This window comes from Malania oleifera, chromosome 13 (genome assembly GCF_029873635.1).
Source record: "Malania oleifera isolate guangnan ecotype guangnan chromosome 13, ASM2987363v1, whole genome shotgun sequence".
Taxonomy (NCBI): Eukaryota; Viridiplantae; Streptophyta; class Magnoliopsida; order Santalales; family Ximeniaceae; genus Malania; species Malania oleifera.
Genome location: NC_080429.1, coordinates 55,701,741 through 55,724,195, shown reverse-complemented (window position 1 = coordinate 55,724,195; position 22,455 = coordinate 55,701,741). Strand labels below are relative to the sequence as shown.

General features: G+C 36.5%; 1 protein-coding gene across 1 annotated transcript; it reads left to right on the top strand.

Moving 5' to 3' along the window:
- Positions 1 to 11,681: 11,681 nt before the first annotated feature.
- On the top strand, positions 11,682 to 15,144 carry LOC131146443 (eukaryotic translation initiation factor 5A-2). The gene is made up of 5 exons (XM_058096056.1): positions 11,682 to 12,039; positions 14,032 to 14,154; positions 14,236 to 14,292; positions 14,374 to 14,448; positions 14,717 to 15,144. The coding sequence occupies exons 1-5, from the start codon at positions 11,917 to 11,919 to the stop codon at positions 14,816 to 14,818; spliced, it is 480 nt and encodes a 159-aa protein (XP_057952039.1). The 5' UTR covers positions 11,682 to 11,916; the 3' UTR covers positions 14,819 to 15,144.
- Positions 15,145 to 22,455: the final 7,311 nt, after the last annotated feature.

Sequence of the window (22,455 nt, the reverse complement as noted above, 5' to 3'; positions counted from 1 at the left end):
CCCTAAATCTATTTTGGTGGATGATCGATCTCATCAACAGGTGCCCTCCCCAGTGCTTTGGCTTTGACCCATGCATTCGTTTCCTCATGTTTTTCAAAGCGCATGTGATGGAGAGTTGTTTCAGAGTAAACATCATCCCGAGAGGGGACCACAGAGGGCATACCAGCTTCAACTAAGTCAAACTGCTCAAGAATGCGAGTTAGAAGTCTACCATAGGGCAAGCATCCTTCTTGCTGTTTGATGCAATCCTCCATATTTTGAATAATGATAGACGACAAATAAATCCCCCGTCCATGCTAGAAGCAGAACATAGCAAAAATGTCACCCACAGTGAGCCAGTCACGCCCACCTGTTCAAGGTGAGAGATTGTATATGATCATGTGGTGAAGTACTCAAGATTCGACCATGAGAGCTTTACTTTTGGGTTTGGCTACTTCAAAAATTTGAGGATTACCCATGACCAGCTTCAAGGCCTCATGGGGTTGGAACCAAGCATAATGTGTAGGCCACATGGCTTTGGGGAGACCTTGAACGGGATAAAAATCGTAGGACAAGATATCGAAATATAATTGACCGGTTAGGCGAATGAGCTTGCCTCTAACAGTGGAAAATGCGTTGCAGTCTTAGGCTGATGGGACAAAGTTGGTGTAATATTCATGAATGAGGTCGGGATAAACTGGCTCACGCAAGGAGAACAACGTGTCCCACCCAACAGTCTTAATTTTTGGGAGTAAGGTGGGGAAGTTTGCTTCAAGAAACTTGAGGGAAATGATTTTACCATGAATAATGGGTCTCTTGGAGATGTTGGTATGGAACCAATAGGTGGCTTCCGATGACACGAAGTGGAGGTTCGCTTTGGCTGCAACTTTGCGTGACTACTCAGTGAAGGGATTTGAGGAGCCTTCTTTTTACTCCGATTAAGAGGCAATGAGGGCCTTCTTCTTTGATCGTGGAGCCATGAAGTGAAGAGAGGAATGGAGGGTTGGCATGCTAGGAGAGCAAAGGAGGGAGATGCCAGAGGCACATGTGTTCAAAGTACTTGTCGGGGCTTCGGAAGGAGGAGGTGAAGGTGGAGGTGGAGGAAGAGATGGGCGAAGGAGGGATAATGGAGAAGGGGAGATAGAGGAGGTCAAGAAGAGATCAGAGTGTGAGAGGAAGGCAGAAATCGCGAGGGCGAGGGTTAGGGCACGATAGATGAATAGTGAAAATTCTGACTCTTAAAGTGCCCTACCGACACTCATCGACGAGTGTAAATTGGACATCAATGAGGACATGCTGAGGTCTCATCTACGAGTAGAGCTTCATCATCGATGAGGACATGTGATGTCTCTTCTACGAGTAGAACTTCGTCGTCGATGAGGACATGCCAATGTGTCGTCGATGTGAGTCGCTGTCTCGTCGATGAGTTCAGAGAAATCCTCAGTTTTTGAGTTAAGTTCAGCTATGAATTCGAGTGAAGTTTTCACTCATTCTTTCAAAAAAAAAATGAGGAACATGATTATTGTCTTTTATGCTTGAGAGATCCCTCTGAATGTTAAGATAGGTCCGTTGGAGTGCACATTCCTAATTCATGTCAAATTTTCCTAAACCTTTCTTCGTTTAAGGGTTTTGTTAAAATGTCGGCTAGTTGATTTTCTGTATTTACGTATACTAATTAAATGTCCCTTTTTTGAACATGATCTCGAATAAAATGGTGTCATATCTCAATGTGTTTGGTTCTAGAGTGTAGGCATGGGTTTTTCGATATATTGATGGTGCTAGTGTTATCACAATGAATTGAAGTACCCTTAATTAAAACTTTGAAATCCTCAAGTTGTTGTTTCATGTATAATGGTTGAGCACAGCAACTACCGGCTGCAATGTATTCAGTCTCAATGGTTGAGAGAGCAACAGAAGTTTATTTTTTGCAAAACCATGAGACAAGCAAATGTCTTAGGAAGTGACATGTTCCACTAGTGTTTTTTCTATCTGTTTTGCACCCTCCATAGTCGGCATCCGAGTAGCAAGTGAGATAAAAGAGACCATTCTTAGGGTAAAAGAGTCCTAAGTCATGTGTTCCTACTAGGTACCTAAAAATTCTCTTGACGACATGAAGATGTGACTCTCTGGGACATGATTGGAATCTAGCGCATAAACAGACACTGAACATGATATCAGGTCTACTAGAAGTGAGATACAAAAAACTACCAATCATCACTCGGTAAAGCTTTTGGTCAACATTCTTCCCTTTTTCATCAATGTCAAGTTTCGTTGTGATACTCATAAGGGTCACTTTAGATTTTCCCATTTCAAGACCAAATTTCTTAAGCATGTCCTTGACGTATTTTGCAACCCTATGAAGAAAGTTAATTCACCCATCATACTCATCTCAAATGTTTTCTGCATGGTTTGGGCAAATTCTTTACACATATTCTCATTTGTAGCACCAAAAATGATATCATCTATATAAATTTGTATGACTAGCATATCCTTTTATTTATGTTTTAAGAATAAGGTAGTGTCAAATTTTCCTCTAAGAGAAATTTGCTTAAACATTCATACCAAGCTTTTGGTGCTTGCTTAAACTCGTAAAGGACTTTTGAGAGTTTGTATACATATTCAGGATGTGTGTGACTCTCAAATCCTAGAGGTTGCTTGACATAGACTTCTTCATTTATATATCCATTTAGAAAGGCACTTTTTATGTCCATTTGAAATAGTTTGAAGTCTTTGTAATATGATTACATCCACTTCTTAAGTGAGATTTAGTGCTAACTCCTTGGGATGGACTACCTGTGATGAGATCAGTTGGGTGATTCCTAACAAATTTCCAAGCTCTAGGGAGTTCGTAATTTTCTTCTTCTGTTCCCTAAACTTTTCTTGAGGTGATGATTCTTGATGATCATTTTTTGTGTCTTGACAATCTTTATCTTGATCATTATTTATCTTAAGTTGCTGAAGTTCCTTTTCAATTCTAATAGAGGTGGTTTGATAATCTTCTTCCATGCTAACAGTTGTTTTGGGTGTATAAGGGTCAGTTTCATAAAAAACAACATGTGTTGATTCTTGAACAGTTTGGGTTCTTTTATTAAACACCCTATAAACCTTTCTGTTCATTACATACCCTATAAAGATTCCTTCATCGGTTTTTGAATCAAATTTCTATCATTTATTATGAAACATTTGCATCCAAAGACCTTAAAGTGTGAGATGTTTGGTTTTCTACCCTTCCATATCTCGTATAAGGTTTTGCCTATTTTGGATCTAATGATGACATGATTACTAACATAGCAGGCTGTACTAACGGCTTCGGCCGAAAAATATTTTGGAAGATTATGTTCTTTAAGCATTATCCTAGCCATTTCTTGGAGTGTTCGGTTCTTTCTTTCAATTACTCCGTTTTGTTGTGGAGTTTTTGGTGCATAGAAGTTGTGTGAATAGCCATTTTTGTTACAAAAGTCTTCTAATTCTTTGTTTCTAAATTCTCTTCCCCTATCACTCCTAATGTGAACAATTGACATACCCTTTTTATTTTGAATTTTTCCACAAAAATGAATGAAGGTATTGTAAGTATCAATTTTGTTTGCAAGAAAAATTACCCATGAAAACCTAGAGAAATCGTCAACTATCACAAAAACATATAGTTTTCCACTAATACTTGTAATATCATTTGGTCCGAACAAATCAAGATGGATCAATTCTAATGGTCTTGTGGTGGATATCATTTTCTTGGTTTTGATAGATGATTTAGCTTGTTTTCCATATTGACATGCATCACATACTTTGTCTTTTATATAATGATCTTTTGGTAAGTCATTCACTAGTTCCTTGGATGATAGCCTATGCAATAAATCCATGCTAGCATGACATAGTCTCCTATGCCATAACCAACAATTTTCATTTGTTGTAGCCAAACACCTAATGTCACAAGTTTTAATGTCATCAAACTCAATTATGTAGATGTTAGATTCACGTTTGCCTACTAGTATGGTATTTCCATTCAAATCATTTATCAAGCATTGGGTGGATTGGAATATAATATTTAACCCTTTATCACACAACTGACTATTACTCAATAGGTTATGTTTAAGTGTATCTACAAGAGCAACATTTTCAATAGCCAATGATGAATTACCTATTTTACCTTTGTCGATGATTCTTCCTTTGGCATTGTCTCCAAATGTTACCAATCCTTTCTTCTCGTAGGTGAGTGAGATGAATTTGCTTGCATCTCTAGTCATGTGTCTTGAGTAGCCGCTATCAAGGAACCATTTGTTTCCCGTGGAGTTGGTCTTCAAGCATACTTGCACACAACACTAGGTGATTTGTTTTGGTACCCATATTGTCTTGGGTCCTACGGGGTTAGTGTTCTTAATCACCCATTTATACTTCATCCCTTTTCCTTTATTTCCTCTGAAAGGGCAAGTAAAGCGTACATGACCATTTCTTTCGCAATATAAGTAAACTTTATTGGCATGTAAGGGGTTTGGTTTAGATGCAGGTATTTTCTCTGATAAAGAGCTTCTTTTAGCACAAAGGTTTGCAAAACCGATTGATTCAGATGACGATAAGCCATACCATAATCCTTCTTTGAAAATTCCAAATCTTTGGACTCCAAGTAACTTATCAAAATTCTCTTTTCCATTTGTAAATTTGTAAATTATGTTATTTTGATCTTCAACCTTCTTTTTCAAATTTGAGTTTTCCTGAAGAATTTCCATAATTTGGTTTTTCAAATTTCCAACCTCTTTTTGAAAAGACTCCTTATCATTTTTACACTTCTTGATAAGTTTTTTATTTTCAAAACTGAGAGATGCATTTTCCTTTTTTAAACTATCACATGAGCAGATTTGCTTTTGCTTACATCTTGCATAAGTGTTTCTTCTAAAAGCTTGTTTTTCTTTTTAGCAGCTATCAACTCAATATAAAGCTTCCTACAATTTTCTTCTAATTCTTCATATAATGGAAGGTGTTGACTCTATGAGTCCAATCCTATTTTGATAATGACAAATCACTTGGTATTTGATCTATGCATTGAGATTGTGAACAAGAACTATATTAAGCATGCACAGAAGGATAACAAGTTATAGAAGCCATAAAGAATAAAGCATACATATCTGGGTAAGATCCATGGAACTCAAAGAGTACAAGAATGAAGATGCAAGCAACAAGGTTAAGAGTGTCATGGGAATGGGTACTTAGAACTCATGTATTTACATTTTCATATGATTTAATTTGAGGCTCAAATCATAAACTAGAATGACCTTAGGACTCATGTATTTCATGAATATCATTAGGGGACATTCATGGATTTAGAAGTATTTTTAAAATCCCAAAAAATATTTTTATAAACGATCCAAGAAAGAGAGGAAATAAGTTTTCAAAGTATAAAGAAAAAATTCAGGAAATAGGAACTTCAGATGACCAAACTCAGCAGTTAGTCGCTTGAAGTTGCCACTTCAAAAGATCGAAGTTAACCTTAGTCGTCTGAAAAATTTCTTTAGAAGACCGAAGATTAAGTTTAGTCTCGTGAAGAATTTATGGTGAAACACAGAACCTGACAAAAGCACCTCAAAAGGCTGAACTTAGACTTCAGTCGTCTGAACCCGACACTTCAATCGTCTTAACTCCAAACTTCAGTCATCTGACCCTATGTCCAGGTTATTTTTTCGAAGCTCTAAGGAACTTCAGTCGTCTAAGCCTTTAACCTCAGTCGCCTGAACTTGCGGGAAAACTTAAAAATCTAATTTTTTAATAAGAGAACTCGTGAGATTTTTTTGATCCAACAGTTGAGATTGATTATAAGGGTAAGACACCTATATTGAACATCTAAACCCTAGTACGTTAAGCTAAGATCAAAGAGAAGAGAAGAGAACATTGCTTTTGAAAGAGAATTGAGAAACTTTAGCATATAGCTATACGATTGCCTGCACTCTAGCTCATACTCATCAAGCTTGGGAAAATCAACTCAGAAAATCAAAGGGGATTCATTTACACATCTTGATTTCAATTTGGTATTGAGGTTTGGTTAATCCATTTAGTGTTTTGAAGAGTTTCTCATATCATCATCTGTTATTGAATATCATTAGAGAAGATTGATATTGAGTTTTCATATACATATAAAGAGTGTTTTTGACAAGTTCATTACTTGAGAAAGTTTTTTCTTTGGCCATTGATTAAAGAGTTATCATTCAAGTGTGTTCTTAGTTAAAGACTTGATATTTTGGACACCTCAAAACTATTTGATTAGATATCCTTAGAAGTTCATAACTATATATATAACTATATATATATATATATTATTGAAGGATATTTTCTGAAAATATTATATTAAGTTTTGATCTTTGGTAATCACATCATATATATATATATACATACATTAAGTTGAATATTACAAAGATCATATTGAGATTGAAATCTTGAGAAAAATTTTGTTATGACAAAGTGTCTTTCAAATCTTTGCAATCTTCAAAGTTTATTTATGTATTCAAAGATTTAACCTAAGTTCTCCAAAGCATTGATTCATATAAATACTTTTAGGAGATTTGATAAAAGGGTAAGTTTAGTGAATCATATTCATTCATAAAATGATTGTATCGTTTCATACATTCTGAACTTCAAGTTTCATCATATGATTATGTATTAGGAATTTCAATTATACTCGCTAACTTTATTAGAAGCAACTTTGAGTGTTTTGCAAATTTGATTGTAATCATGGTTTGGGTTGTGAACCGGGTTTGAGGAGAGAGATGTATCTCTTGTAAGTAACGGAGTAGGAGGAAGTTGTACCTCTTGTAAGTAGCAGATTGTAAGGGAAGTTCCGTCCCAATTTAAGGAGCAGAGATTATAGTGGAATCCTTAAGCGGGTTGCTCAAGGCGAGGATGTAGGCTGGGTTGGTTGAACCTTGTAAAAACTGTGTTTGCATTCTCTCTTCCCTCATCTTTTTAATTTCCGCAACGCAGTTCATTATTTACATTGCATGTATGTTTGTTGAATAATCTCACACGAACTTGATAAGTAATTGGTTAAATTTAGACATAGGGACTAAGTGGTGAATAAGTTTCAAATAATTTTTAAAATACCCAATTCACCCCCCCCCCTCCTCTTGGGGTTACACCTAAATCAACAGAAGGTATTTGTTGTCAAAATTTACCTTATTGTGTTCATCCACCATAAAGTAGAAGTTTGCAACTTCTTCTTTGATTTCTTCATCGGTTAAGGTTCCATCTAGATCATCCCATATGGTTGCATTCATGGCTTTAAACTTCTTTTTGTCTCCTTACTAATTGTTGCCTTTGTTTTTGAAGAGTGGGCAGTTAGCCATACGATGCCTGATCTTTTTTGCAGTTATAGCACCTTATGCTTGATTCTCCTTTCTCCTTTTGTTTCCCACCTCGTTTGTTCATTAAGAAATTTCTGAATCTTCTTGTAAGGAGAGCAACTTCATTATTGTCATCATTTTCTTCTTCCTCCACGAGCTCCTTTTGTTTTCTAGCTTTAAAGGCAATTCGGTTGCCTTTTTTGGTGCCTCAGCTTTTGCAGTAGCGTTTTTATTTTTGATCTCATAGGTCATGAGAGACCCAATTAGCTCGTTGAGAGTGACCTTTGATAAGTCATTTGCCTCCTCAATTGCTGTGGACTTTGTGTGCCAGGATTCCGGTAGAGAGTAAAGGACATTCAATCCATTCGTAATATGTGTAAAGTGAGTAAACATAATAGTAATTGAATTACCCTATTCCATTTTAAACATTTCGTATTCTTTAACTAATATGTAAATTTTTGATTTTTTTACTTGGGTTGTTCCTTCATATGTTACCTGAAGCTTCTCCCACATCTCCTTCGCCGTGTTGCATCTGCAGATCCGGTTGTATTCTTCATCATTTATAGCACAATAAAGGAATTTTTTCATCTTGAAATTTAGTTGTGCTAGATTTGCATCAGCCTTGGGAAGTTTCTCAATCGGTATGCCATCACCTTCCTCATTCTTAAAAATGTAGTCTCTTTCAGTGATGACATTCCACATTCGGTAGTCATAAGCTTGGATGAAGATTGACATCCAATCTTTCCATGCCGAATAGTTAGTTCCATGGAACTTGGGAGAATGGTCCATGGATTGACCTTGGGCAAACATATCCACCATTTGATCTTTGTACATGGACATTACTCCGAACGTCTAGTGACTGGTGCTCTGATACCACTTGTTGGCCTATATATGTGTTTAGAGGGAGGTGAATAGATGTCTTTCGCAAATATATAACTTTTTCTACAATCACAAAGTTTTCTTGGCAAGAGCAAGGGTATTATATCATAATATATATATATATATATATATATATATATTTTAAAGCAAATAGCAATAAGTGAGCAAAACGAGAGAGAATGGATAAGAGAAGCTTAACACAGCGATGTTAACGTGGTTTGGCACCGAGCCTACGTCCACGCCTTGAGACCAACTCAAGGATTTCCTAAATCCACTATGTAACCCTCCTTCCCGGCGGAGAAGCCTTTACAAACCAGCTCACAAAGAGCTTTAACAATGGTGCTAACCTAGAATCACCTTATAATGGCTCACAAGGAACCTCCAATACAATGAATTTGAAAGCAAGTGAATACAATATAGAATGCTCCTCTATGAGCTAAATATACAAGTATAAACCTCACACTATTCTCCTTGTGAATGGTAGGTGAACCAAGAGTAAAGAGCAAGAGAAAGTGAACAAGGATAAACCCTAGACTTTGAATGCTCCAATAAATGTGCTTAACATCCAAATGCTCAACTACTCTAGAATGAATACAAAAGACTCACATTCATTGGCAAAGAGCCGAGCAGCTCATTGGAGAGCCGTTGTCATTAATGGAGTAAAGACAAGTTTGAAAATGGCCTCTACTGTTCATTTAATGCTGCCTGCAGCCCAACACTCATCGACGAGGTCACGTACTCGTCGATGGGTCCCATGCTTGGCCTCATCGTCGAGACCCTGTGTTCATTGGTGAGACAACTTGTTCTAAATTTAGGTGGCTTCTTAGTTTATCTTCATCGACGAGTACCCTGTGTACGTTGACGAGACTGACATATCTACTCGTTGTCGAGACCATGTGTTCGTCGATGAGACAACTATTCTGAAATCAGGTAGCTCTTGGTTTATCTTCGTCGGCGAGTAGCTTGTGTATGTCGACGAGACTAAAATATCTACTCATCGTCAAGACCATGTGTTCGTCGACGAGACAACTATTTTGAAATCAAGTTGCTCTCGGTTTATCTTCATCGACGAGTAGCCTGTGTATGTCGACAAGACTAACATATCTACTTGTCATCGAGACCATGTGTTCGTCAACGAGACAACTGTTCTGAAATTTAAGGTCTTCTTGGTATTTCCTCATCCAAGATTCCCCTATGTACGTCGATGAGTCTCTCATGTGTATTCGTCTATGGGGCCTTGTGCTCATCGACGAGTTACCCTGTTTTAGTGTATTAAAGAAGACCTTAAATGGAATTCTAACGAGTCTAAGGGTGTTCTTCTACTGAGTCAAGGTTCATACTTGTTAGAAATAAATTTACCATCTTACAAGATGTCTTGTTTTGATAAAATATGTTTTGAAAACATTTAGACATCTTGTGCAGTCTAAGGTGACTCTGTATGCATGTGCGGTCTCAGTGTCAATGTTTTACCCTATCATGAACTAAATGCATGTGCAGTTTGTCCATCTCTTGCTGGTTACTTTTGAATGGTACCATATACAAAGGAGTTACAAAATCAATCTTCCCTACAAACACACACACAACCCAAAGCTTATGCACACAGTGTAAGATCCATAAGTGCTTCGGTTGAGTGGTTGAGTTCCGGATGTGTCATATGTTAGGCTTTATTGATTTTCATTTGCTCTTTGTCAGTTTGATGCATGTTTGACCTTTTATGTTCACTTTGGAATTGTCTTGTGTATCTGATCTGGACTAGAGAAAGGTGTTAGCACACTTAAGAACCACTAATGGATTTTGGTCATCAAAACAAACTGGAAAGAGGACCCTTAGCCACTACGACTAACATAATCCGTCTTACTGAAAGGTGTCTTACCCTAACATACAAATGTTGTTTCAGGTCCTCCAAGGGATCGAGCCTAGCGTTCTACTAGGCTGAGTTTAGATAGTAGACAGTTCTTACGAGAGTTGGTGAGATATTAAACAGTGTCTGTCTCCTTTGGGGGATTGTAATAGGAGATTATGTTTTAAGTTATGTATGGATGTATATGGAAAATAGTTAGAAATTTTGGTAAGTATTAGATGATGTATGTATTTCCACTGTGTATGTTTATACAGATCAGTATGGAACACTTGTTTTCCCCTTGTTTGGGCGGGTTGTATATGTCTGGTGTCATAGAGAAGTATGGTATCAGAGAAATGTATGTTATGTATGTTTAGTAGCACTCCAGGCCCACCTAAAGGGTTGGGGCGCTACAAGCTATCCCAATTATCAACCCATGAACCCAAAGGTGATGAAATTGAATGCACAAGGAAAAGTGGTGAGAGTTTTAAAATGTGAAAGTAGTTGGGAAGTAAACAAGATTGGTATTGCATAGTTGGAAGAGATAATGGGAGTGTTTATTGGCAGTGGAGGCTACAAAATTGCAAAATAGGTGCTGATTAGCTAAGAGAAGAAAAGGGTCGTTTTGACTTTGTGATTATTTTTAATACATTTTAAATTTACACCATCCAATCAAATTGAGAGTATTTATAATTTGTCAAAATTTTGAGAAAATTGAAATTAAAATTTGGAGGTACAATGACCACCTTTAATATGTATAGGTTAGTTATGTGCCATACTGCATTGTCCTAAACTTAGTATTTAGGGAAGAATGGAAATTGTGGATATAATAATAGGTTCAAGTTTTAAAATTTTAATAACGAAAATATTTTATTAAAGAGTTGTTAAATATCAATTATCTTTTATGCCTTTTTTTTTGGATTACGCACCGGGTATCCACGTGTCTGTTTTACAGTCCACATGACTAATCCTGCGCCCATTGAAGTTGACCCCACAACTCCAAAGGGAGGGTAAATTCAGGAGTTCAGGGGTAGAAATGAGCCCAAGAGGGTTTGAACACCTGATCTCATGAGAGGCATTCTCGCAACCCACACTACCACCTGAATCACACTTTTTTAACACATTTTAAATTTACACTATCCAATCAAATTGAGAGTTCTAAAGTTTTGATGAATGAGATATATATTAAGTAAATATTTATAATTTGTCAAAATTTTGAGAAAATTGAGATTAAAATTTGGAGGTACAATGACCTCCTTTAATATGTATAGGTTAGTTATGTGCCATTCTGCATTGTCCTAAACTTAGTATTTAGGGAAGAATGGAAATTATGGATATAATAATAGGTTCGAGTTTTAAAATTTTAATAAGGAAAATATTTTATTAAAGAGTTGTTAAATATCAATTATCTTTTGTGCCTTTTGTTTTAATTGTTGTAGTATCAAGAAATAAGCTATTACAATGTTTCAATTTACACAGCTGAGCCCAAAAAAAAAAAAAAAAAAAACCCCCAAATTATTCGGATTAAGGGCAAATAAGTATTTTTGGTTTCGCTGTTTTATAAGCCAATTGAAGATCGTGGTCAGCTAACTATATCCCCCGCAGGTAACATAATCAAACATGATGAGAATTATGCGCTAATTGATCCCAAGTAGAAATTCAAATCAGGCAATAATCAATAGTCAGCGTCCAGTAGACGCAACGCATATTGGCCGTCCCGTCGGGCCGCAAGATGCTGTCATCAACGGTTTACAAGTAACCGAACTAAAGTAGAATCCGAATGCCAGAAAAAAACCCTAGACTATATATAGCTTGCGACTTGTAGCACTCTCGGACTCTGCGGTTCTTCGATACCCAAAGCTATCCGGGTTGAACCAGTGAGTCTGTGAGCGAGCCATGTCGGACGAGGAGCATCACTTCGAGTCAAAGGCCGACGCCGGAGCCTCCAAAACCTACCCTCAACAAGCTGGCACCATCCGTAAGAACGGATACATCGTCATCAAAGCCCGCCCATGCAAGGTATTGTGATTTGATTCGAGATCTGCAATGTTTTCTTTGAGGAAATTGTTGATTTTTGACCCGAACTTATCATTCTGTATTGTGATAATTTTGCTTTGTGGAATTCTTGAATTTTAATCTTTAAGAAAAAAATTGTCTGCTTTATGCATATATTTTTATCGCTATTTCTAATATGGGGAGAATTGGGTTTGCTTTTAAAAAATCTATGTTTCTGTTATATTTGATCATTCTTTTGGAAAAAAATTTGAACTATACATTTCTCTTCCATTATTCGAGCATGCTTTGATTTGTATATATTTTTGGGAGGGGTGGGGATGGAGGAGAGGTTCGATCAGCATGCAGTTATCTTCCTCAAGCGTTACGTTAAACAGTATTTAAATGTTGATTTGTGGTATTTATTTGATGGATTTGTAGTTGGGGTGGAGGAGAGGTTCGATCAATTTGCAGTTGTCTTCCTCAAGCGTTATGTTACTCTATATGTTGATTGTTTTGTGGTATTTATTTGATGGTTTTTTAGTTTTTTATTACTTTGATTGGCTTTTGAAATTATTCTAGCATTTGCTTTGCTAATCACTGTGGTACAAGTTATCTTTTATTACGTTTTATGTTTGATTTTTGATTTTTTTTTTGATTTTTTTTTTCGGATTTACATCTGATTGCTGTTTTGGTTTTTTTTTTTTGGGGTGGGGGTGGTCTCGACCAGCTTCGATGTTGTTCTTAAGTGTTATGATATACATTATTTATCTGTTGATTGTTTAGCAGGATTTATTTGATCGATTTGTATTCTATTTTTTTGCTTTGGTTTGTTCTTGAAATTATTATGGCATTTGCTTTGCTATATGATTGTTCTGCACTTCTGCTGGAAGATACGTTTTATTATCTTTTATGCTTGATTCGCTTTAGGAACTTTTCGGATTTACATTTGATTGAGGTTTTGTTGTGTGCATGAACGGCCATCTATGCATCACACACATCCTGTTGCTTTTTAAAAAAAATTGAATTTGATGCAAGCCTGCAAATTGGTTACAAAGTTTCTTGATAACTAGCAACTACCTAGAGATGTATGTGCCATAGTAGCGGCTGAACATTCTATTATTGAGTGCCTTTTGCACAACTAAGGTCCTTATATTTAGTGGTTTCATTTTTATTTCTTTAAAGGTGGTGGTATTGTATAACATGTCTAATCAATAATCAAACAGATGGCATAAGGATTGATATTTTTGGTCATGACTGGTTATTAGCAGCCTGTATGTGGAAGGAATATATTTGTTGATTTGTTAAGAGATTATTGTACCACAGAAATGTTTTTTCACTTTTTATGCAAGTCGCCAAAAATTATATTAGAAAATATCTGTGTGCAAATGCACATGCATTATGGATTCAGGTACATGTGGGTGATATTTGGGATTTGTGAAGTATCAGTGCCACCACATTAATTTTCTTTCGAAAAACTTGCATATATAATTTGGGACTTGTTGAAGACTGAACAAATTGGTCATTTGAGGGAAACTTTAACTGAGTGAAGGTGAATGATGTGCCTCTTGGCTTGAACTTGTTTTTTCAGGTTGATGCTTCTTCTTCAAATTTATCTAACATTTACTCAATTTGGGATTTGGGAATGTACTTAACATTCTTGTTTGTTATTTAATCTTTGATAATTATACCTAGTGAATGGTGTTGTGCAATTTTTTTTGTTGACGTTCTGTTTTTAGGGTACTTGATATCCATGGTGCCTTTCTTTTGGTGCTTTAAAAATGAGTCACAGTTGACTATCAAAAACTTAAAAATTAAAAATTGGAATATTTATTCTTCACAATTTCATTTGGGCATGGAAAATGTTTTATATTTGAAAACCAATTTTTTCCCCTGCTGAGAGGCCTTCCCTGAAATTTATTCAAATAACAATTCTGGTCTATTTTTCTTTTGAACCAAAACTGTGGTAAATATTGCTGCTTTATTTAGGCGAACTTGTCATTGTCTTTTGTGTGACAGGTTGTAGAAGTTTCTACATCAAAGACTGGCAAGCATGGACATGCAAAATGCCACTTTGTTGGGATCGACATCTTCAGTTCAAAAAAGCTTGAAGATATCGTGCCCTCCTCTCATAACTGTGATGTATGCAGCTTAATCTCATTTTACTTGCAATAATGCAGTCTATTTGATGCTTTTTTTAACAATTTGTATTTCTATTCTCAGGTTCCCCATGTGAATCGTACTGATTACCAACTGATTGATATTTCTGAGGATGGATTTGTATGTTTAATTTCCTCAATACTTTCTTGCTACCTTCCTTTTATCATGAATTTTGGTTTCTCACTGTACTGAATGTTTCAGGTGAGTTTGCTGACTGAGAATGGTAACACCAAGGATGACCTGAGGCTCCCAACTGATGACAATCTGCTGACCCAGGTTTATAGCAAACTTGAATTTATTGTTTCTTTTACTTTAATACCTTTAATACAAAGAATGGAGCATTGATGTTGTTCTAATCTGGACATCAAAGTTAACTCCGTTTTGATCAAGGATATTAATTGGAACTTGAGAAGGCTTTTTAAAAATCTTTAATCTGTTTTTACTGTTAAGTGGGGGAAACTTATTATCATTCTTATTCTGCTACTCAAATTATGCTCTTTGTTTTTGGAGTTCTGATGTGCTTCTCTACCATTCTCAACTGTAGATCAAGGATGGTTTTGCTGAAGGGAAAGATCTGGTTGTGAGTGTGATGTCTGCAATGGGAGAAGAGCAGATCTGTGCTCTCAAGGACATTGGCCCAAAGTAACTTCATACTGATCTGCAGATTGTTGTTGCACTATTAGAAAGATTTTTTAAAGAACATTTACAGCCTGCCTCTCCCAGTCTGGGCACATATAGTCAGTAGATCTGCCATTCAGTTTTATGTGGGGTTGGTATGAAAAACTGCAATTACTGTTTTCTTAATGTGCTGTTGGTCTTTCTTGGAAAACTTGTCATCTAGATTTTTAATTAATATTTTTATGTTTTGTTGTGGAGAATGGCAACAACTTTCATTTATTTGATAAATATGGGAAATTTGGATTGTAGAAACAGTTAGTATTTTGCCTGCTAATGTAAAATTTTCTGCATCAATATGTTGAACTGGTATTTGCATCTACTTCTATTGGAGTTGGTGGGTAAAGGGGTAAAAAAATGCCATTGTGCTGGGATGACAGAAGTTAACTGAAACGTTACTAGAGTTGTGTAGTATACCAGTCATTTCATGCATTTAGAAACTTAATAACTCATTGGGTGGTTGGAGTGGTGGAATGAGTTGGTCAACTCCATAGCAAACTAATGACAAAGTTTGTGTGGATGTATGTATAGGTGTGTATTATATAACATAAAATCAAGGTGAGGATCTTATTTTTTCTTGTAAACAAATTTGAAGTCTAGGGATGCTGTGTTGGAGGATGTGTTATATTGGAAGAGGCAAGAAATTATTAGATATTTGGGTGTATATATCGGATTTAATATGATTTGTCGTGCGTGTATTTTTTACATGTGGATTAAATTTGGTGTACGCATCTAGTATCTCTAATATTTTCTAGGAAGAGGCAGTGGTGATGCAGTGGCTGTTGCTTTGGTGTTGGAAGATACTGTTGGTAGTTGGCTACATCAAAAAGATGGATTCTTGCTGAGGAGGCCTAGCATGCTTTCTGCATTTTTTTTTGAAGCGTCATTGGATTGGGTCAACCAAGTGCCAACCTAGGTTGCACAAGTTTGAGCCAGTTTGTCCCAGATCACCTAGTTTCTAAGCAAGTCACTCCATTTTTGGGTTTTAAGCTTCTCCCAACCCCAATAGAAGGGAGTTCTTCACTGAATCCCTGTACCAACCACTAATCAAGGGGCAAAGCAAATCATATTAGATCGATGTATACATATGGTGTATCTAATATTTTTTCGAAAGAAACAGTGGTTATTGCTTTGGTATTCGAAGATATTGTTGGCAGTTGGCTACATCCAAAAGATGCATCCTACCAGAAAAGGCCTAGCATGCTTTTTGCCTTTTTTTTTTTTGGGTTTGAAACCTCATTGGATTGGGCCAACCAAGAGCTGACCTAGGTTTGCACAGGTTTGAGCCAGTTTGTTCCAAATCACTTCGTTTCTAAGCAACTCCATTTTTGGGTTTTAGGTGTCACCTGACCCCAAAAGTGAGGGAGTCCTTGCCTGAATCCCTGTGCCACTAATCCAGGGGCAAAGCCTACTTGCAAAGTTATTTCTAAGGATGCAGTGTGCAAAGGAGACTTGAAGTCTACTGTAAAAAATGCTAAGTTCTCTTTAAGAAAGTACAGAAAATTAAAGGGACTAAATCTGAGGGGCAACCTAGTGCCAATGAATGAAATAATTTCTTATAAAAATGAATTTGGGGGCACTACAACATAATGGACTTATAATCCTCTTTAAGTAGTTTGATTAAATTTAAACATTTCAACATAGGATCTGCTTCCTCATGAAGCAGCATGGTTTTAACATCTAGATAGGGGAAATTTGCTTTGTAATCTTTATGAACTTTATTTGACACTGGCTAAGGCCTTGGTGCAAGCCAGACCACTTGCAAAACAAAGTGCATCATTTGTGAGAATAATGTTCGCTTGAGATGAATTCATTTATGCATTGGCCCATAAATTTCATTCTCGACATTTAAATCAGTTTGATGATGGCTAGATTCTCTAAAGGATAGCACACTATTGCTGTCCTAGGGTTTCCTAAGGTGAGATGATGTGAGGGTTTTGAGGAGATGCAATAATAAAAAAGGGAAAGGTAAATTTATTTTAAAAAAAGGGATGACTATTGATTTAGTTAAAGATTATCCATCGTTCATGTTTCATTTATGAAATGAGGCAATCAAGGTCCTGGCACCACCTTCCCAATAGTTAAAACCATATTTTTGGGCCTAAGCTAATTTTGAACACCATCATCTTATAACTTTATGATTCTAGCAATGGACTTAAGATTATAAATGTGTAGTTAATTAGGTGATCTAATCACATTTAAGTTGAATAAAGGCTAATGATAATTTCATTCGAAGCAAGATAATTCCTATTATTTACACTAGTGCTCGGGGTTCTTGGGTTCATATATGTTGACAATTGAAAGTTAGGTTTATGTGTTCGTAGAAAAAATATTTTTGTTTGCTAATGTTAACTAATGTTTTTTAAGAATTAAATGATAAAAAAAAATTAGGCATGTGAATAACATTATTATTATTATTATTATTGAAAAAATGTAAGAAGAATAAATTAGCACAAAGGGAACAATACAAACAAAGAGTATAACAAAAGTAACTACGCCCACAAATCAACTAGTCCAAAGTAAAGAACAGATTAGGGTTAGGCCTTAGTGACATATATAGCACCTGCCGTGAACATCAAACATGACCCTTGGAACAATGGATTTGGAATTTAAGGGTGTTTTGCTAATAAAATGGTATTCCTAGCCTTGAAATGATAAACAAAGTAGTCCAGACAAATTTGACTTTAATAGTATAAATCCCATTCTCAAGAGGGAAGAGCCACTGACTGTCCTAACTAAAATGCTACTCCCTAAAGAACTTTGCATAGATCTCTTTTAAAAGGAAATTATGACTTGTATATTATGGAATATGATTTAGGAAATTATGACTCCCTAAAGAACTTGTTATGTATATATGGAACTGATTTAGGAATTTAATATGACTTGTATATTATGACTGACCATGTTATTTGGTTTTTTGTTCTGCATTCAGTTACTGCATCTGCTACTACAATTTCTACCAACATAAATTCCATTCTAATGCTTAACGGTTATAACTTCAAGAACTAGAAGGAGAGCGTCATGATTGTTTTAGGTTGTATGGATTTGGATTTTGCGCTACGGACAGAACGACCTCCCGCCTTTACGGATACAAGTACCTCTGAAATGAAGAGGGACTTGGAGAGGTAGGAGCATTTTAATCGCATGAGCCTGATGTTCATGAAACGTTCTATTCCAGAAGCATTCAAGGGCGCAATGTTCGATGAGGATAATGTTAAGGTATTCCTTGAGGAAATACATAAACGTTTTGCAAAAAACGAAAAGGCTGAAACAAGCAACCTTTTGGCTAATTTTGTTTCAATGAGGTATAAAGGAAAAGATCATATCGGGGATTATGGAAATGTCTAACATCGCTTCAAAGTTAAAGGCACTTAAGTTAAAGCTGTTTGATGACTTGCTCGTGCACTTAGTTTTGATTTCTCTTTTTGCACAATACAACCAGTTCACCGTGACTTATAACACTCAGAAGGATAAGTAGACTTTGAATGAGTTCATTGCTCATTATGTGCAAGAAGAGGAAAGGATTAAGTGAGAGAAGACAAAAAATGCTCACTTAGCAACTTCTTCTAAGGATAACAAAAGGAAGAAGGATAAGGATGCTGCAATTAGGACATCCCAAGGAAAACTGCAAAGAAACTAGACCAAGAATTTGTCTGCTACTTCTGTAGGAAGGGAGGACACCTCAAGAGGGATTGTCCCAATTACGCCACTTGATAGGAAAAGAAAGGTACACTTCTAACTTTAGTTTGTTCTAAAGTTAATTTGGCTATAGTACCTTTACATACTTGGTGGGTAGATTTGGGTGCACTACTCACATAAGTGTGTCAATGCAGGGTTGCCTAAGAAGCCGAAAGCTGATTGATGCTGAAAGGTTCATCTACGTAGGTGACGACAATAAAGTTGAAGTTGAGGCAATTGGAACATTTAGATTGTTATTTAAATTCGATTGTATTTTGGATTTGGAAGAGACATATGTGGTACTGTGTTTTAGATGGAATTTGGTTTCAATTTTTGTATTGGACAAATTTGGTTATTCTTGTTCTTTCAGAAATAATAAATTTTGTCTTTTTCAACATTGAAATATGGTTGTAACAGGATCTTTGGTTGACAATTTATGTATGTTGGATACTATTGCCTCTAATAATGAGTCCTTACATGTTAGTTCATGAGGTACTAAACGCAAATTAACTGAGGAGTATTCTGCCACCTTATGGCACAGGTGATTAGGACATATCTCTAAACAGAGAATGGAGAGGCTTGTGTCAGATGGAATCCTAGGATCCCTTAACTTAATGGACTTTAAAGTTTGTGTGGAATGTATTAAGGGAAAACTGATAAACAAAAGAAATTAGGTGTCAATAGAGTTTCAGGTGTCTTAGAACTGATACATACTAATATATGTGGTCCATTCCCTACGGCTTCTTGAAATGGACAAAAGTATTTTATCACGTTAATAGACGATTACTCGCACTATGGGTACCTTTATTTAATACATGAGAAGTCACAATCTTTGGACGTGTTCAAGGCTTTCAAAGTCGAAGTTGAGAACCAACTAGGCAAGAAAATTAAGGCCATCAAATCTTATCGTGGTGGTGAATACTATAGTAGATATGATGGATCAGGAAAACAACGTCCAAGACCCTTTGCCAAATTCCTAAAGGAATGCGGTATTGTCCCACAGTACACCATGCCAAGGAAACCTAGCATGAATGGTGTTACTGAGAGACGAAACAAGATGCTTAAGGACATGGTAAGAAGTATGATTAGTCATTCTTCTTTACTAGATTCTCTCTGGGGAGAAGCACTAAAGACTACAACATATATACTAAATAGGGTGCCAAGCAAGGCAGTAGCTAAAACTCCTTATGAACTTTGGATTGACAAAAAGCCAAGTATTAGGCATTTACACATTTGGGGTTGTCTAGTTGAGGCTAGGCCTTACAGGCCTAATGAAAAGAAACTGGACCTAAGGACAATTAGCTGCTACTTTGTTGGGTATGCTGAAAGGTCTCAACAAGGACTTTCTTTGAGACGGTAAACGCTAGGTTTCTTGAGGAAGTTGTGTTTGTTGGGGGGGGGGGGGAGGGGGAGATAAGGTTAGGGATACTTTCTTCGAGGAGGAATTTATTTCTCTTCCTAGTATTGCTTGTGAACCTGTTCAAGAAATAGTAAAAGACAATATTATTGTACTCCTTACACAAAATGAGGATATTGCTCCAGAATAGCAAACTCAACAACCTTAAGAAGTGATGCCATTAAGGAGATCCACTAGAGAAAGGAGAAGTGCGATTTCGGATGATTATATTGTCTTTCTCCAAGAACATGAGTTTGACGTAGGTGTAGTGGAAGATGATTTAATTAACTTCTATCAAGTCAAATAAAGTTCTAATTCTCAGAAGTGGATTGATGCCATGAATGATGAGATGAATTCCATGAAATCAAATGATGTTTGGGATCTTGTCAAATTACTCGAAGGTGTGAAGCCCATTGGTTGCAAATGGATATTTAAGACCAAGAGGGATTCATGGGGTAATATTGAGAGATATAAGGAACGTCTAGTTGTTAAGGGATTCACTCAGAAGGAAGACATTGATTATAAAGAGACTTTCTCTATGGTTTCATTGAAAGACTCTTTCAGGATTATAATGGCATTGGTGGCTCATTTGGACTTAGAGCTTCATCAGATGGATGTAAAGACAACATTTCTCAATGGTTACATTGATGAAAACAATTTATATGGTGCAGCCTGAAAATTTTTATTTCTTGTGTAGACACCCCAATTCTAGCCAGGCCTTTCCGAGGAGACCCCGTGTAATAAGAAAGACGACTTTGTAAACTGGGAATAGGAGGATCCGATTGAGTCCTGATTTATTTCAAAATTGAGTCCCTTTGACGCTAGCTCAGATTCTCACATTTGATGCACGTCATCTCCTGATACGCTTGCTTATATTCCTACATCTAGTGCACGTTACCCCATTTGGTACGCTAGCTCGGATTCCTACATTCGGTGCACGTTACCCCCTTTAACGCTAGTTCGGATTCCCACATCTGATGCACATCATTTCCTAGTATGCTAGCTCGGATTCCTACAACCCTCACGCGGCTTGTAGGTCCCACACATCTTAATGAGCTCCATGCTGCTTGTGGGCCTCACACATCTTAATGGGCCCACACTGCTTGTAGACCCCACACATCTTTGTAGATCCCACATGGCTTGTGGGCCCCACATATATTTGTAGGTTTCATATGGCTTGTGGGCCTCATACATCTTAATGGATCCCATGCGGCATGTGGGCCTTACATATCTTCATGGGCCGCGCACGGATTGGGTCGTACTAAACGTATATTCGTTGATGTTATTATTATTATCATTATTATTATTATTATTATTATTATTATTATTATTATTAATTTAATTTGTAAAATGCAAGCATGCTTTGTTTCCCTCATAATTGTTCACCCCATGCATTGTTCCCCTCATTATCATTCACCCTATGCTATATTTCCCTCATAATTGTTCACTCCATGCATTGTCCCTTTCATTATCATTCATCTCATGCTTTGTTCCCCTCATAATTATTCACCCCATGCATTGTTCCCCTCATTATCATTCAGCACATGCTATATTCCCCTCATAATTGTTCACCCTATGCACTGTTCCCTTCATTATCATTCACCTCATGCTATATTCCTCTCATAATTGTTCACCCATGTTTTGTTCCCATCATAATTATTCCCTTATGTCTTGTTTCCCATTCTTGCCCCAAGTTAAGTATATAAATAGCCTTCTCATTGTAAACAAAAAAAAAAAAAAATTTTTTTTTGAATATATTAAAGTCTTCTATTTTTAAGATTGTGAAGCTTGTCTCTCTCTCTCTCTTTGTGAGTGAGTGGTGAGACTATGTTCCATTCTTCCGGGAGATCAAGTGGTCGATCGATGCCATCTCCTACTGGTGTCGAGTCATCCCATCTGAAGAAAGCACTTCGTAGTGCCTCATTTCAAAGTTCAAGGACCACCCTCGGAAAGACGCTATGGATTGACCCCTATAGACTCATCGATAGGAGAAAAAGACCAGAGGAGAGGAAGACGAGAGGTAAAATTAATAGACTCTCCCTTCCTGGGTTACATTCTAAAATGTGATATACTGGGTACGAAGTTGTGAATGCGGGAACTCAAACCCAAAGTTAGGTTCAACCTTGAACCTAAACCTAGTTTACTCCTCTATGAACTGTTTGACCCACTGGACCGGTTTGATCCGGTTATCTAGTATTTTCTTATTTATTTTTCTATTATGTGTTCTATTTAAAAATTCAAGCTAATTATAAAAAATCACAAAAAATAAAGAAAAATATTTTGAGAATTGAAAATCATTTTTGACATTCTTCTCTACACTAAATGAATTCCGAAACCTCACAAGATAATATTTTCATACTTACAAAAATCCTACAAAGTTCAAAATTTTGGAAGTGTATTTTGTAACATATCTTCTCGATTTTCTAATCCCAATGAATCCAACAAAAGGGTATGAGCTTTATAAACTTCATCTACCCCGATTCTGAGGGACTATATGTATATATATGTATGTGTGTGTGTATATATTATGTAAA

Coding starts and splice junctions, on each gene's coding strand:
- LOC131146443 (XM_058096056.1), top strand. CDS start 11,917: ATGTCGGACGAGGAGCATCACTTCGAGTCAAAGGCCGACGCCGGAGCC. Junction 12,040..14,031: donor TCAAAGCCCGCCCATGCAAG/GTATTGTGATTT, acceptor TTTGTGTGACAG/GTTGTAGAAGTTTCTACATC. Junction 14,293..14,373: donor ATATTTCTGAGGATGGATTT/GTATGTTTAATT, acceptor TGAATGTTTCAG/GTGAGTTTGCTGACTGAGAA.